This window comes from Rhinolophus ferrumequinum, chromosome 2, assembly GCF_004115265.2.
Source record: "Rhinolophus ferrumequinum isolate MPI-CBG mRhiFer1 chromosome 2, mRhiFer1_v1.p, whole genome shotgun sequence".
In the NCBI taxonomy this organism is placed as follows: Eukaryota; Metazoa; Chordata; class Mammalia; order Chiroptera; family Rhinolophidae; genus Rhinolophus; species Rhinolophus ferrumequinum.
This window is the reverse complement of record NC_046285.1, coordinates 27,375,597-27,392,052: the sequence shown is the minus strand read 5'-3', so window position 1 is coordinate 27,392,052 and position 16,456 is coordinate 27,375,597. Positions and strand designations below refer to the sequence as shown.

At 35.6% G+C, this 16,456-nt stretch overlaps 1 protein-coding gene across 1 annotated transcript in view; it reads right to left on the bottom strand.

The window, feature by feature from the left end:
• The window catches only part of EPHA6 (EPH receptor A6), an 869,632-nt gene that overhangs the window by 106,035 nt on the left and 747,141 nt on the right, over positions 1 to 16,456 (bottom strand). Inside the window, 1 exon segment of the mRNA XM_033122487.1 lies at positions 9,692 to 9,901. Within this exon segment, the coding sequence (XP_032978378.1) occupies positions 9,692 to 9,901 (210 nt within the window).

The following is a 16,456-nucleotide window of genomic DNA, read 5'->3' as shown; positions in this document are numbered from 1 at the left end:
TTATTATCTTTTCCTCCATCATACTTAAGACTGTAAGCTCCATAAGAAAAACTTATTTACTGGAATATCTCCAATGCCCAGAACAATCTGGCACTTAGCAGGCACTCAATACACCACATGTGTTGTATTGTATAAAATGTCAGATTATAATTGCATATTCAATAGCATGATTATTTAATGTCTGTCTTCTCCCCAATTTTTAAGAACTTTAATCTCTGTTATCTAACTTGTTGCCTCATAATGTTAAAGAATACATGTTAAATGAATAAAGTATGATTATTGCATCCTCAAACTAACTGTTTATTTATAGTCTTCTTAGATAACGTAGTCAGTTTGCATGACTGAGGCGATATTTCACCTAAACTGTTCATTTTGTCATTTTTCTATTTACATTATCTATCACTATGAAGTTTTTCTATATGTTCATTACTATCTCAGAATGTCTTTAGACACAAGTCATAGAGTCATAGAATGTCCAATTTTCAGGAGCTCAAGCAAATAAAACATTTATTTAAACAAATAACTGGAGTAAGTGGTTTCTGTATTGACGCAAAAGCTCAACAATTTCGTCAGAGAACCAGGCTTTTTTGATTTTCCTACTTGGCCACCCTCAGCATCGTGTTTGTCTCCTTAGGCTTGCTGCCTTGTGACTAAAATATGGTTGTCACAGCTCCAAGCGCAACATCCTTCCAAAACTATATTCAAGGCAATAAAGAAAAGAAAGGGCCAGTACCAGAAAGCTCTCCATTCAAGCCTATTTCTGGTAGACCTCAAGCAGAATTTTTTCCAGAAGTTGCCAATCTCCTTTCCCTTTACATTTAAATGAGCAGTCGAAGTATAAAATTTTAGTGTCAAAAGAGAATGGTATAAATATAACTAGCTTATAGAAATCATGATTTATTTATTGGATCTAAACTTGTTACAAACAGCTAAACTTAGGGTTTTTTATTAGCAAGGAGGAGATGAGATGACAAGACAAATTGGGCTGGCATCTAACATGGTCTGCCACAAATAGCATAAATAACTGATAACCTTTTTCAATTTATTTGCCATTGATGTGACTCTCTTTACACTGGGAAGAAGTTAGCTTTTCTATAGAGTTCTCATGCAATTTATCCTGCATTTATAATGTTTTCCTTTCAGTTTTTATTGTCAATGGAAAAAAAAGCATATTTTCAATATCAGAGATGAAATTCACAATTTCGCTTTCGTAATAACTACATTTCTTCAGGTGGTATCTTTGAAATTCTAAAGCTCTAAAGTCAGCAGCTTTGTGTTCAGCGTCTTACGTGGCCTTTGTTCTGCACAAGCAAGATGGCCAATGAGCATTGTACTTTCTGCTTGCTAAACATCTGCTGATTGATCTGCCCAGTAAATCAATTTAGTCTGGGTTTGTTCTAAAGTCACTGGGCGCAGGGCGGGTACCTCTGAATTAGACAGTATTGGATATTGCGAACACAAACACAAAAGCCCTTGGTATTTCCTGTGGTTCCTGGTTAATCATGAAGGTGTATGCCAAATATCTTGAGAACTGTGACTGGCATTTGATTATTCCTCACTGATCAGCATTTCAATTAGAAGGATGAATTTCAGGTGTTTGTAGGTGTTGTAATATTATGTGATGTTGTGAAATGTTTGTCTTGGATCTTACCCATGCTGGCATCCTTTTGTCTTCAAAGCATTGGTAGAATATTTACAGAGACTTTGAAGCACAATTTTCCCCTCTGTTTGTGAATACCGTGTCTCATTGTTACAAGTGCTTCAATGTTTGTTAAATTTGGGGCTTCCTACTGCAATTTTTAAAAATCTCTTTAGGATGCATTAAGGATTGTTTTAGGGCCAGTCATTTGGTGGGTTGTGATTAACAGTGATATCAGAGAAGAAATAAATGTAATTTTACTGAAAACAGTGTTCTTACAGTTTTAATCACTTTTTTCTACCTTTTTCTTATTGGTTTAGTTATCAGCAATTAATTAAGCAGTCATTAAGTAGTGTAGTATTATAGGTGTCGAAAAGCTTTAAAAAATGTAAAAGATAAATCTCTTGTTCTCCAGAATTTTACACAAATCTAAAGGGATTCATGATTTGTAGAAAAAATAAACAAAAACAAAACACAACTACTTGTAAGTCACACACAAAATCTGGAGTGCTGAATAGAAAGTTAGAGTTTCTTCAGGGTCTCTTATCTTCAATAATACCTTCCCAGGTCTAAGGCCTTAGGGTCCTTGATTTAGAATGCATATTGGAAGGACACAGGACTTACAAGTACAAAGTGTTAGTTTTTGCAATATGGTTTGTACACATGACAAATGGAGGTTTTCCCAAAGCATGGCTCGGCTTCTTAATGGTATGCGTGACTTAGCTAGATGGTTCTCTCTCTCTGTCTTCCAGATTTCTGATAGAGCTATGCATTTCTTCAGTCCTTCTCTCCTACGTGCATAATAATCTTCAAATATTTTTCATTTACTACAAAAGTTCTGTAATGATCACAAATCACTGTTTCCTAAGCTTTAGAGATGGAACTTTTTAAGGAAATGATTCTTTAGGTATTAATTTCCTCTGGTATTATTGATTCCCATTTCTATCTTATACTCCAGATTTGCCATTGTCAATTTACCTAAGTAGTACATTTCAAAGAAGTGTTGTGCCCTTCTGATACCACCATCCCCCACAACTACCATTAAGATTTTGGGTCTGTCGGTCTGTGATCCAAGATGTTGTATGTGGTTCACCTTCTGAACAGTAATTGAAAGTGACTCTTGCTTTGAATTTCACTTATGTTCTCTCTGGTTTAGTATAAAGCTTCGTGGCTCTTTCCATTGTTGTGGATTTGTCTTCCAGCTTTTGGGTTCAAAGTGTGAAGACACCAATTTCTGAGAATATGGCTTTTATACATTAGATTGTTAGAATTTTCTTTACCAAAAGCTTTTATCAACAGAGGTAGATAAAAACTGTCAGATTTTCTCCTCATAAATCAGTCCATCAAACACTTGCTGGTTCAAGGTCACTTTTTTTCCTTTGAAATTAGGAAGCCTAATATTGGCACATTAATTTCTTCCTCTTCAGCTAATTATAACGGTTTATGTATTTGACTGATTTTGATTGACTGCTATCATGGCATCTGTCAAGTAAGAACTGTTGTTTTTTGTCTGTTTGTTTTATAAGGAGTCATTTTGTTGTTTTTCCCAAATGGTATAGCTCCTTTTTTAGTGATGAATTTGGTTCATCTGACCAGGATTTGACTGGTTTTTTTCCTTCATTTTTTTCAAGGTTTTTATGTTCACCGCATCTTTATTAAAAACCAAGTTATTTAAATCTTCACATTACAGTATTCTGATAGCACCGCAATTTTTTCTCCCTTTTTTTCTTTAAACTCAGGCCACTGAATTTACACTTGACTAGAAGAAACTGTTATTTACTTTACTTGAATTTTTCAGTGAATTCTTTGCAGGAGCCTGTCCTTACATTCTAGTTATGCTATGATATTGAGCTTTATGGGGGCTAGTAGTTTTCGTGGTCCTCTACTTAAGGGTCTGCCTTTTGCCTGAAGCTGTCATACCCCACCCTGCCCCCATTTACAGCCTGGCTAAATCTTAGGAACAATTAAAGTAAAAGTCATTCTTCAGGTTGGCCCTGGTCATCTTGGATACAGTTAGCGTAAGACGCATTTTATCATATGCTGTATCTTAGCACAGTGTCAACTCCACCTTAATGTAGGGAAGTGGCATGAGGACGATTTTTGCAAAGTAAGGAACTAGGAAGTTGTATTCCAAGCCTGCTACCTACGTGCTACCAGACACAGAGCGTAGGCAGATGGTATTCAATCACACAGAACAGACCATTCGAAGCCTATTGAGCAAAGGGATTCCATTGTGATGGCCATTCTCATAGTTAAACCTATTACAAACTAGTCACAGGCTGTACTTTACCAAAGTTAATGATAAACCTGCCTCTATTCTTCCTGTAGTTTGCAGAAGTTCCCCATACCAAGAAGTTTTCCATGAAAACAAGAAACATGTATAAACGCCAGCCCAGAGGATGGAAAGGGTCTCTCTTCCACCCGGTCTCACCGCCACTCTGTCTGTGGGTGACCTTTTCCTGCTCACTCTCTGCTAAACAAACTAGCTTTCACTTTGAAGTCCATACTGGTTCACACGTGAATTCTTTCCTATGTGAAGCCCAAGAACCTTTTTGGCCCAGAGTCCCCATTCCAGGGGCTTCGTTCTGTTGGCATCAACCTGATTGACAGAATCCTGTGGTAGGATTTCAAAGGATAAAGTTTTATTTTTCTAAATCCAAGAAACCAGAAACGTTTCTTAGTACAAGTCCTTTTATTCAGTGAATCAGTTATTATATGATTTTAAATGAAAACATTTAAAATTCTTTCTTACTACATAACTTTTTATAGTTAACTCTAATTTAAAAGAGACAAGAATGAGTGAAAATTCTGAGTATGTTTTACTTGCAGGTCAAGTGTGATCTCCAGGCAAATCTCAGTTACTCATGTTAAATTAATGTACTTAAAGGCAGAATAGTGAATGATCTAAAATAATTTTAATTCTCACTTTTATTAAAGATATTTGTAAATCGACCTGGACATATTTCAAGATTTAAAAATTCATGTCAGAAAGTCAAGCAAATTTGTACACATTTGAATTAGGTAAAGGAGGATGGTTGCTCTGATCTCTCCCCAACTTTAAAATACACATGTAAATATGTCCCCCATATACTACTCCATTATTTCTATAACTATCTCCGGTTGGGTATAGACCCTGCCTTGTTAGAATAAGAGGATATTTGACTTTTCTCATATCTTATGTAGAATAGGGAAGATAAAGGGTTGGAGCTTGGAAGAGGTTTTATGAATGAATGCAAAGTAAAGAATTAACAGATGTTAACAGAACTGTGATTATGCAGATTATGTGTTGTCAACGTGAGGTTCTGTATTTTAACTAAAAAATACTTATATGGAATTTCTGTTGTCAAATTAAAAACCAGAATTTGCTTTGGAAAACACACATGTACACAACTGAAAGCTAGAATCAAAGAATCTTAATTTTTAGCAGATACTGTGATAAAATGATTCTTCCATTTTGTTTTGATCTTTAAAATGTAACAAAAGGAGTTACTCATTATAATTAAAAAAATCTGAAGAGTAACTGCCATTATATAGTAAATAAAACTTACCTCTTTAAGCAAATAAGTGTGAGCCGTAATATATCTTTCCATGTTCTTTTAAAGTAAATATAACCTCATTTTCATATTTGAGAGCAAAGAGCCTTAACATTCTCAATGTAAGTTTAAGACTGGTTACTTAGCAATATTCAAACGAGAGTCCCTGCTTTGCAAATGGATTTAAAACAGTTGCCCATGTAAATGTGTGACAGACTTAGAGAAGTAAGAGATATCTTAGCATTCAAATTATAATTGCATAGGAGACCGTAATCGATTGACAACAATCCAGACTCACCAAGTTCCATGCAGATTAAGTTAGCCGCATATCACTATCTGTATATGTATTGTTAGGTGTGGTTCATAGTTAGTCACTAGTGTCCCCTCACTAAGTGCCTAGCACACTTGCATAGAATTGGCACGTAAAAGCAAGGCTCCAGTCATCTTCTAGATCCTACTTTTACGATTTGTTTTTTCCTCTACTTTTAGCCCGCAATATACATTTCGTGGTTTTCATGTCGTTACCAGTTCTTAAGGCACCTTTTCAAAGGCCTGATGCATTTCAGTATAGGGCATCCCTGGAGAATCTGCTACTACTGTTGTAGCCGTTCACGCTGCATTGCCCACTCCTGGCCCTTTCTCTGTATAATCATCTATCTGAGCTCAAGAATCCCTTTATTTTTGGTTATTGGCCCTCTGAGGATTAGGACCTTTAATATGGTCACTTCATAATAAATTATGTTGAGTACATGTTGAATAAATAGGTCTAACATCTAAAGCAGGATATGCAAAATACTCTTAGGTTGTAGGAAAAATTCTAGAATTTCTACTTATGTTTAGCTGCAAATCTTGTCCTTTTATATACTTTAGTGTATTTTATAATGTAGATAATATATTTGTATACATTACATGTACATGTCTTTTACGTAGGGTACGAGTGGACTCACATTAGCAGAGTTTAGCAGAGTAATCTCTCTTGTCACAACACTTTCTGTTCTGGCCACTCTGGCTCCAATGGCCATTCTGTTCATCTGTCACATGCTGACCGATCAGTTCAGTACTACAGCCAGTATCGCTCTACCTTTGCAGCCTGTCTTTTAACCAGTTACTGCTCTTTGCTGTGATATGTGGCTCTCTAAATTGGTGAAGTCATCTTAATGGAAAGTGTTTATTTATTCTGCCCCTACTTTGATTGGGAAGGGATAGTTTCTATGTAGCATACTGTTCTAAGGAATATTTTCTTGAAGACTGCAAAATAATCTTTCTCCATAATATGTTCCTGGTTTTAAAACCCTTTACAAGCCTCTGTTTCCTCCAACCCATTCATAACAGAGTTAAAAAAAAACAACAACAAACATTTATAAATACTGAGGAAATAGCAATTATATAGCAAGAGAAAAAAATCAAAATCACTTAAGGTAAAACATATGTTCCAAGAAATATAACTTTCATAAATGGAATCATACTTTTAAAAAAACAGATACCAAGGGAGCTTGCTCTTCAAAGTTATTTTCATGTGAATGTTCTTATAAAACAAAGAATAATTTTCAAATAAATGACCATTCTTCTGTATTTTTTTTATACAGGGTTTGCTTGAGTTGAGAAAGTTTTCTAAACATCTAGTTTATCTTAACAGGAAATAAAAAAAGTATTTGAGATCTAAGTATATTTATATAAATTCCTAAAAATTTTACACAAAATTTCAACAGAATGCCAGCGCTCAATCTGGCAGTACCTTGATGACTTTGAGACAGAATGCCCGTGACCTTTTGTTGTAATTTTGCTCTGTAATTTAATGCTGTTAGACAGGCCTTCTCTAACAGGGATTTTCTGTCTTGATTACTAGCATCTCCATTAAACTAGTTGCTCAATATATAAATATTGGTGTCACCTGTACATCCTTCCTCTTCCTTATAATTCATATCTAATTAGTTACTGAGTCTTATCAATTGTACATTCATAATAATTCATACTAATTTTTAACTCTTTTCTCTTCTTTATTCCAACCACCACTCTCCAATTAAAGCCATATGTCCTTTCTGACCGTAGCAATAATGCCTTGCCTGGTCTCCCAGTTACCACTCCTCCTGACCTTCAATCCTTATTTCCATCCTTTACACTGTTGTCAATAATATCTTCTAAGGCATTTATACATTTTATTACTCCCTTATTTAATTCAATCAATGTCTCTTAATTGCCGTAGAAAAAACTTGAAATTTCTTGAAGTGTCACCCAACTATCACAACCTGGCCCCTCCACTGGTCCTCAGCCCCATTCCAACTGTCCACAATTTCCACCACCATGCCCATTCCCTTCCCCCAATGTCCATGTCTTCCTCTTTCTGTTTCCTCCATTCCAACCTTTTCCACAACTCTCTGCCTAATGAAAAATTTCCATATTTGGTTCAAATTTTATCTTTTTGTGAAGCCTTCCCCAGACCTCTACTTTCTGGTACTTCCATATTTCTTTTTCAGAACTTTAGGGCAACACTTACTTCAAGGAAGCATTAGTCTGTACATGCAGTCAAAGGATAAGCTCTTTAAAGATAAGAGCTCTACCATTTTAAATATTGAGCGTCCATGTTCATTCTGGTCAAGTAATCAGTGTATGATATTTTGTACCCCAGGATCTTGGGTATTTCTAAGTTTTTTTTTTTTTTTAATGTGCTTGATCATATCATTTACCATTTAATTGGTATCTGTTAAATTCAGAGACCTATTTCTTAACTAAGATATAATCTATAGCTTTTAAGAGATACTTTGTAGAGTGTTAATATTTTGATTGCTTAATTTGATGTTTAATTCTGTGGTCAGATTTATATTAAAACAGCACTGTTCTAGGCCTCTCAATCTCTATAATCATATAAGACAAAAGAACATGCACAACAAAACACACACACACACACACACACACACACACACACAAACAATTCAAGATTTGGGTTACCCTCCCAATTTTATTAGTGTCTTAAATTTACGTATCAGATTCCAGTTTTAAAAAGTAGTTAAACTACTGTTTAATAAGGGATTTCAAGTGTATCTACATAAGCATACATTCAAAGAGCCTAGCAGTTATTTCCTATTTTATGCTTCATTTCCTATCGTATGTTATTCTTTTTGTAGATTGCAGTTGTTGCAAATTTTATAAATTTATACTTTATAGTATTTATATAAAACTTTAAACACTATTCTCCAAGATTGGAAATAATATGTATAATAGTAGCTATCAATAATATGCTTCAACTTATATAGCTATAAAAATAAAAGAGAAGAAAATAAAGTCCTTGAAAAAAAGAAAATAATTATGACAGTTTCCAATTAGAAATTGGTGTTGAAAATACTGCTTTTTCTAAAATATACAATTTATTTTTAGACTTGATAGACTTTTATTTTTATGAAGCTTATTGGTCAAATTAAAAGATCAATAGATAACTGCTACCTTATATATCAGACTCTGAAAGATTAATTTACGTTCCTTAGAACAGTATTTCTTTGTTGGAGAAATTAGTGAAAATATCATTGATAAATTAATATAGAGCATTTCTACAAAGGAAATATAGTAAGGGTATAACATGTTTCATACTGAACTTGCATCCATTCTGGAGTAACTGAATACAGTGAAGTTTCAAAAAAATCTCATAGAAAATGAAATAAAAGGGAACTAAATAATGGATTTGCCTCTTTAAAAAATAATGTGTATGTTAGAAAAAGAGAAGAAAATAGAACATCTAGAATAGTTTTACTGACATTTTCCATTAAAGCTGACTATCAAATGAGCCAATGGTGATAGTTTTGTTTAAAAAAATTATAGAATATAGTATAATTTTACAAATTATTAGCTTTAAGATAACTGAAGAGAGACTTTGAGCTCAACTACTCGAAACAATCAGTGGGATGAATTGGTCTTGAGACATTCGGAAACACATAAACTATTCATGAATTGAGATCATATCATTTACATATGATAGTTTGATTCTAAAGCTTTAACTTTGTATTCTTGCTCACATTTTCCCAAGTATCATTCAAAAAAATGTGTAGAGTATACTTATACTTGTATATCTCTGCAGAAACCTATATTGTTCATTTTTAAGTATGATCAGATCATTCCATAACATTTGCCGTGAGGAAAAATGTCATTTCCTAACCACTGACTCTTCACTATCACCGACTTAAGTGACTGCACCATTCTTCTATGCACAGAACTCCAATAAAAGGAGATGAGTATTGAAGCATCAAAAATTCGTCAGGCAAAGGCAGATTGCTGAGAGGGCAAGGACCTCAAGCATGATGTTAAAATAAAGTTCCAATACCATGGAAGAAAGAAAACAGTTAAGAAGGTTTTGTTTTGTTTTAAACCTGGCACTCAGATAAAGCAAATACTTTCCAATTAAATAAAATGATGTTAAATTGGGAAAATGAGAGATGAGAGCAGAAAATTAGGAAAACAAAAATAGAATTACTTTAACATTAAAAACAATAAAAGTAAACAAACTATATCGGAAAAGAACATGTAAACTTACAGTTGTTGTATAAGCAGCTTCTGGATCATCTTCCAGCACCCGGGAAAGACCAAAATCAGAAACTTTGCATACTAGGTTGCTGTTGACCAATATATTCCTAGCTGCTAGATCCCGATGGACATAACCCATGTCAGAAAGATACTTCATTCCTGATGCAATGCCTCGGAGCATACCAACCAACTGGATGACTGTGAAGTGGCCATCATGTTTCTGAAAGAGAATCACAAATGTTCACATTGATTTATGTTAAGATAGTGTGTGCGAAGGCATGTGTGTGTGTGTGTGTGTGTGTGTGTGTGTGTGTGTTTCCAGTATTAAATAAAACGCTTCAACTTATTTTGCTGGATACAATAAATGTAAGCATCAAGTTTGCTGACCATTGACGATGTTCCTACCAAAATATAAGAATTTGCTTGCCATGTAAAGGAAAGGATAATCTAGCTGGAAGTGATGAAGGAGAACAAACAAAGGATAAAAGGGAACCAATCAAATTAAGTCCCAGAAAATATAATTTTGAAAACTTTAAGTATCAAGAGGAAACTAAAGTTAAAGAAGGTAATAGCAATGGCTATCAAAAAGCAGAATTCACTTTCCATACTTGTGAGTTTGAACCAGCCATACAGGTAGGCAGAAGGGCAGCAAAACCGAGGATTGGTCAAAACTGTGATAACTTGAAATATGATGAAAAATGATCACTCAGGAAAAAGAAAAATTAATTGCATAAATAAGAAACAAGTATAGGAAAGTTGCAGGATAAAGAAAAAAAACACACATGAACAGAAAACAACTAGATTTCCCCATTGTTTCATTACATAGAGCAGACAGGAAGTTGTTGACAATTGACTGAAAACAGGACTATTTTAGCTCCTAGTTGGAAAGCGTAAATGAAAAACGAATAACAAGCCAGGCACAGCACTGGTATGTAGTCAACCCCTTGACTATTCCTCTTGCCTTGATTTAAAGATAATATGTATTTTTTTAAAAAAGGGGAAAAAATATCCAATGGTCATCCATGCAAGACGTGTATTTTAAGTTTGAAAAACAATGCATATTGTTCTACTTATTTGGAGATTGTTGTGTTTAAAGGAGATAAGGAGAAACACGAAAGATTCTCAAGTTGGTTTTACACATAAGGTAACATTTATTTGTGAATGATTTAAAAAAGTCATACCAATTAATAGTAAGAGATTATAGGGCTATATTACCTTACACAGTGTCGTAGAACCATAAATAAGTATCTTAAATTTTGCAAAATTAAGCAGTTTTCATGGGTATCTGATTTAAAACTATAGAGTAGCTTAAACACAATGATGATTTGACCATAGCACAGTGACAGAGTCTCTTATACAGTGATGATTCATTGGTCAGTTAAATAATAAACTTATGTTACAAATGAAATAAACTTTGTCTTACGATATCAACCTATCTCCTTGACAGCTCTCTGATAACATCACCCAACTCAAGTGCAGAGTAAGGCAAAGAACTCTCTCTTAAAAGAAATATTCTACAGCAAGAGTACCCATTTAAGCAGGCTCTTCTGTATAATTAATGTATAAAAGATAACCTAGCAAAGAAAATCTTTGGTGTTATTAGCTCTTTATGTTTCCAATTTATCTTCTTAGACAGTGCACTATTAGATGAAATCTGCCTCTTTTATCATGTGCTCTACCTACGTCTCTTCTATTAGGGATCTCAAAGCCTTTGAGTAGAATTGAAAGCATACATTCTTTGGCCTAGCACAGATTACTCTAAATTTAAAGAGGCCGCTTTTTTAACTAATAGAAAATGAAGCTGCCTGGTGTCACAGTTCTTGTCAATGCAGAATTTTTGCACAGTAGGAAATGTTAATGGACCACCTGAAAAAGGAAGGAATGCCTCAGTTTCCTTATCTGTGCAATGGGAATAGAATAATCGAAGTCAGAGTTGTAGAAAGAATCACACACAAAACACAGAGGAGCCCTGACTTATTTAATAACAGTTATTATTTAATAAAACCTTGTTATTATAATTACATGTAGTTTTTGTAATTTTAATATGAATCCGATAATTCTCTCACTTTCCTGAAAAACCAATTGGTAACATAAACTCTTACATCATAAAGAGAAATAGTTCTTTAATACCAGGCTGAAATTTAATTTCCTATCTATTCTGAGGGAGGTGCAAAGCACCAATTTATTTCTTAAAAAAAAAGACAATCTTTTTTAGAGCATTTTTAGGTACACAGCAAAATTAAGAGGAAGGTTTCCATGTACCTTCTGCCCACACACATTCACAGCCTCCCCCATTATCAACCAGCATCCCTCACCAGAGTAGTGCATCTGTTACAAATGATGAATCGATATTGATATATTCCACATATTCTTAATCCACTCATCCATCAATTGATACTTAGGTTGCTTCTGTACATTGGCTGTTGTGAATAATGCTGCAATGAACATGGGAGTACAGACATCTCATTAGGATAATGGTTTCATTGCCTTTGGATATTTATCCAGAAGTGGGATTGCTGAATCATATGGTAGTTCTATTTTTAACTTCTTGAGGAACCGCCTTATTGTTTTCCATAGTAGCTGTTCCAGTTTATATTCCTACCAACAGTGTACAAATTTTCCCTTTTATCCACATTTTCACCACAATTTTCACTCTTGTCTTTTTGATAACAGCTATCCTTACAGGTCTGAGGTGGTAGCTCACTGTAGTTTAATTTGCATTTCCCTCATGATTAGTGATGTTAAACATGTTTTCATCTACTTATTGCTCATTTATACGTCTTTTTTGGAAAAAAAAATGTCTATTCAGTTCCTTTGCCCATTTAAAAAATTGAGTTATGTTTTTTGCTATTGAGGTGTATGAGTTCCTTCTGTATTTTGGATATTAATTCCTTATCATATACTGTTTGTAAATGTTTTCTCCCAATCCATAGGTTGCCTTTCATTTTGTTGATAGTTTCCTTTGTTGTACAGAAGAAGCTTTTTAGTTCGTTGTAGTCACATTTGTTTCTTTTTGCTTTTGTTGTCAAATCCAAAAAAATCCCAAAAAATCATTGCTAAGACCAATGTCAAGAAGCTTACTTCTTATGTCTAGGATTTTTATGGTTTCAGGTCTTATGGTCAAGTTTTTAATCCATTTTGAATTAATTTTTGTGTATGTTGTGTGACAAGGGTCTACTTCCATTCTTTTGCATGTGGCTATTCAGCTTTCCTAGACTGTTTATGAGGATACTATCCTTTCCTCAGGATACTTGTATATTCTTAGCTTTTTTGTCTTAAATTAATTGACCATGCATGCATAGGTTTACTTCTGGGCGCTCCATTTGGTTCCATTGATCAGTGTATCTGTTTTATGCCAATACCATACTTTTTTGATTATTACAGCTTTGTAATATATTTTGAAAGCAGAAAGTGATGCTTCCACCTTTGCTCTCTCTTCTCAAGATTGTTTTTGGTGATTTAGGGTCTTTTGTTGTTCCAAACAAATTCTAGGATTAATTTTTCTATTTCTGTTAAAAGTGCCATTGGAATTTTGAAAGTGTTTGCACTGAATTTGTAGCTTGCTTTTGGGTAGCACGGACAATTTAATGATATTAATTCCTTCAATTCTGAGCACAGAATATCTTTCCATTATTTTTACCTGCTTCAATTTCTTCCACCAATGTCATAGTTTTTAGTGTACAGATCTTCAACCTCCTTTGGTAAATTTATTCCTAAGTGTTTTATTCTTTTTTGATAAAATTCTTCACTTCTCTTTCTGATAGTTTGTTGTTAGTGTATAGAAATGCAATTGAGGAGTCATGTCATAGAAACGGTGCTGGTGAGGCGGCCTTCTTGAGTTCTCCCGTGGAAGTTACCACAAATTGAACATCCATAACCCATCAAAGGATTCTCTGCTCATCACACAGAACAGCAAAGAGACATGCACGAGGATTAACTGAAGGGGGCAAACTTGGTGAGCAGGGGAAGAGGGAAGGGAGCGGTGCGGAGACCAGCCCGAATCCATGGCTGCAGAGACGCTGGGCCCCAGGATACAGACTGCAGGTCGTAGCAGCCTGATGTGGGCTCCCTCCCTGCACCCCACGGTCCTGCCCAGAGATCAGCATAGAGGATGGCAGTGCTCAGCGTTGGAGGCAGAAACATCAGCTGACAACTGCGGCTGGTTTCTCTCGGTCAGACAGAAAGCAAAGAAAACAACATACCTAGAACTCCTCCCCCCATCGTCCCACAGCTCTCCCTAGCCCCACCCTTCTAGAGCTTTAAGCTGCTGCCAGATCTGGAAGAAGGAGTAGTGCCAGATTACAGAGGAGCTGCAACCCTCAAGAACTGGAAAGAGCCAGTTTGCAGCTGTGACCTAGGGAAGAGGCTGGGATGAGTGTGACACTTGTGGTGGACTGGCCAGGGAGACAAAGGCGACTCCCTACCCAGCCCCCACCTTTTCTGAGAGGCTCTCGGCAGGACAATTAGAGCTGCCTAGACACACCGGGTGTCAGCAGTTGGTGCAGAGGAAGCCCTGGGCTTTCAGCAGCTCAGAAATCTCACACCCTCCACACACCCCAATGGAAGAAGTGCCCTAAGACCCAGGAGACCTGTGCACAGGGAAGAAGCCCACCTCCCGGTGACTGGCTGTGGTGCTGTCAGCGCATGTTTGTGCAGGTGAAATCACAAACTGCACTGACTGTAAAAACTACCAACCACACCCCGTAGCCCCAACCAACTGGAACTGCATTACCAGGGTCACTCTGGGTGCCAGGTGGCCCGCTCTGCCTCCACAAGACACAGAGGAGTTTTTGTACAGCAGAGGATAATCTGGAGATAGCTTGGTGGACTGTAATTTTTTTATTATTATCATTTTGTTTTATATATATATATATACACACACACACATATATACCATGTTTCCCAGAAAATAAGACCTAGCCAGACCACCAGCTCTAATGCATCTTTTGGAGCAAAAATTAATATAAGACCCAGTATTATATATTATATTATATTATATTATATTATATTATATTATATTATATTATATTATATTCCTGGTCTTATATTATATTAAAATAAGACCAGGTCTTATACCAATTTTTGCTCCAAAAGACGCATTTGAGTTGATGGTTTGGCTAGGTCTTATTTTCAGGGAAACACGGTATATATTTATTTTCCCCTTTTTCTCTCTCTTCTTTTCTTTTTTCTTTTCCGTGCTCTACTTTTCCTCCTTTCCATTTTTCTGTATTGATTTTTTTTTGGTGTTGCTACTTTTTGTTGTTTTTTGTTGTTGCTGTTGTTTTTGTATTTTTGATATTTTTTTGTGTGTTGAGTGTTGATTGTTTGTTGTTTTCATATGTGAGTGTATTTGTTCTTTGTTGTCATTGTCGTTGTTGCTCTTGTTGGTTTGTTTTGTTCTGAAATTGTCCTGGATGAGGGCCCAGCCCAAGAGTCACAAGAATCAACACACCCAGAGGCCAATTCCAGACCAAAGCAGAGCATGACCAGGTTTCACCTACAAGTGACATACCCAAAGGGAATTCTCCACAGGCACAAGAGCCCATAGGGACCAAGCCTCTTCTGAGGGGTCAACCCTCACACAGCAGCTCATACACTGTGGGCATAGCCAATTCTCACAGCTAGTCAGCCTGGGAGTCAATCCCACACACTGACAACCCAAAAGCAATTAAAGCTCAACTTCAACAGGAATATACACACAACACAAGGGACACCTCTGTGACACACACACAGAAGAATAGGGAGATTATGCAATTCAAATATAAAGGACATATACTACATAAGTCCACCCAGCAAAGACAGATAGACTTAGGGGATCTACTTAATACATCGAAGCAAACATAGTCAGCCAGAATGAGGAAACAAAGAAACATGTCCCAAATAAAAGAACAGAAGAAACCCCAGAATTGGAACTACATGAAATAGCAGTAACCAACCTATCAGAGACAGAGTTTAGAACACTGATTATAAGAATGTTTAAGGAACTTAGTGAGAACATAAAGAAGGATACAGAAATCATAAAAAACTACCAGTTAGAACTAAAAAATACTGTAACTGAAATAAAGAACATACTCGAAGGAGTTACCAGCAGATTAGATGAAGCAAAGGATTGAATCAGTGATTTAGAAGACAAGATAGCAAAGATCACCCAATCAGAACAACAAAAAGAAAAAAAAAAAGAAAAAATGATGAAAACAGTTTAAGAAACCTATGGGATAACATCAAATGCAACAACATGCGCATCATAGGAATACCAGTAGAAGAGAGGGAGCAAGGGGTTGAGAACATAGTTGAAGAAATAATGACCGAAAACTTCCCTAACCTGGTGAAAGAAATCGACATAGGAAGTGCAGAGAGTTCCAACAAAGATGAACCCAAACAGCTCCACACCAAGACATATTACAGTTAAAATGGCAAAGGTTAAAGACAAAAAGATAATCCTAAAAGCAGCAAGAGACAGACAGCGGGTTACTTACAAGCGTGCTCCCATTAGACTCACCTGACTTTTTTACAGAAACTTTGCAGGTCAGAAGGGAGTGACAGAAAGTATTCAAAGTGATGAAAAACGAAGGCCTACAACCTAGATCGATTTATCCGGCAAGGCTATCATTTAAAATTGAAGGAGAGATAAACAGCTTCCCAGAAAAGAGTAAACTAAAGGAATTCATTACCACCAAGACAGCATTGCAGGAAATGTTAAAAGGGCTTCTTTAAGTAGAGGAAAGATGAAAACAATCTAACTAATGAAGACCAGAAATACAAATAAGAAAATGGC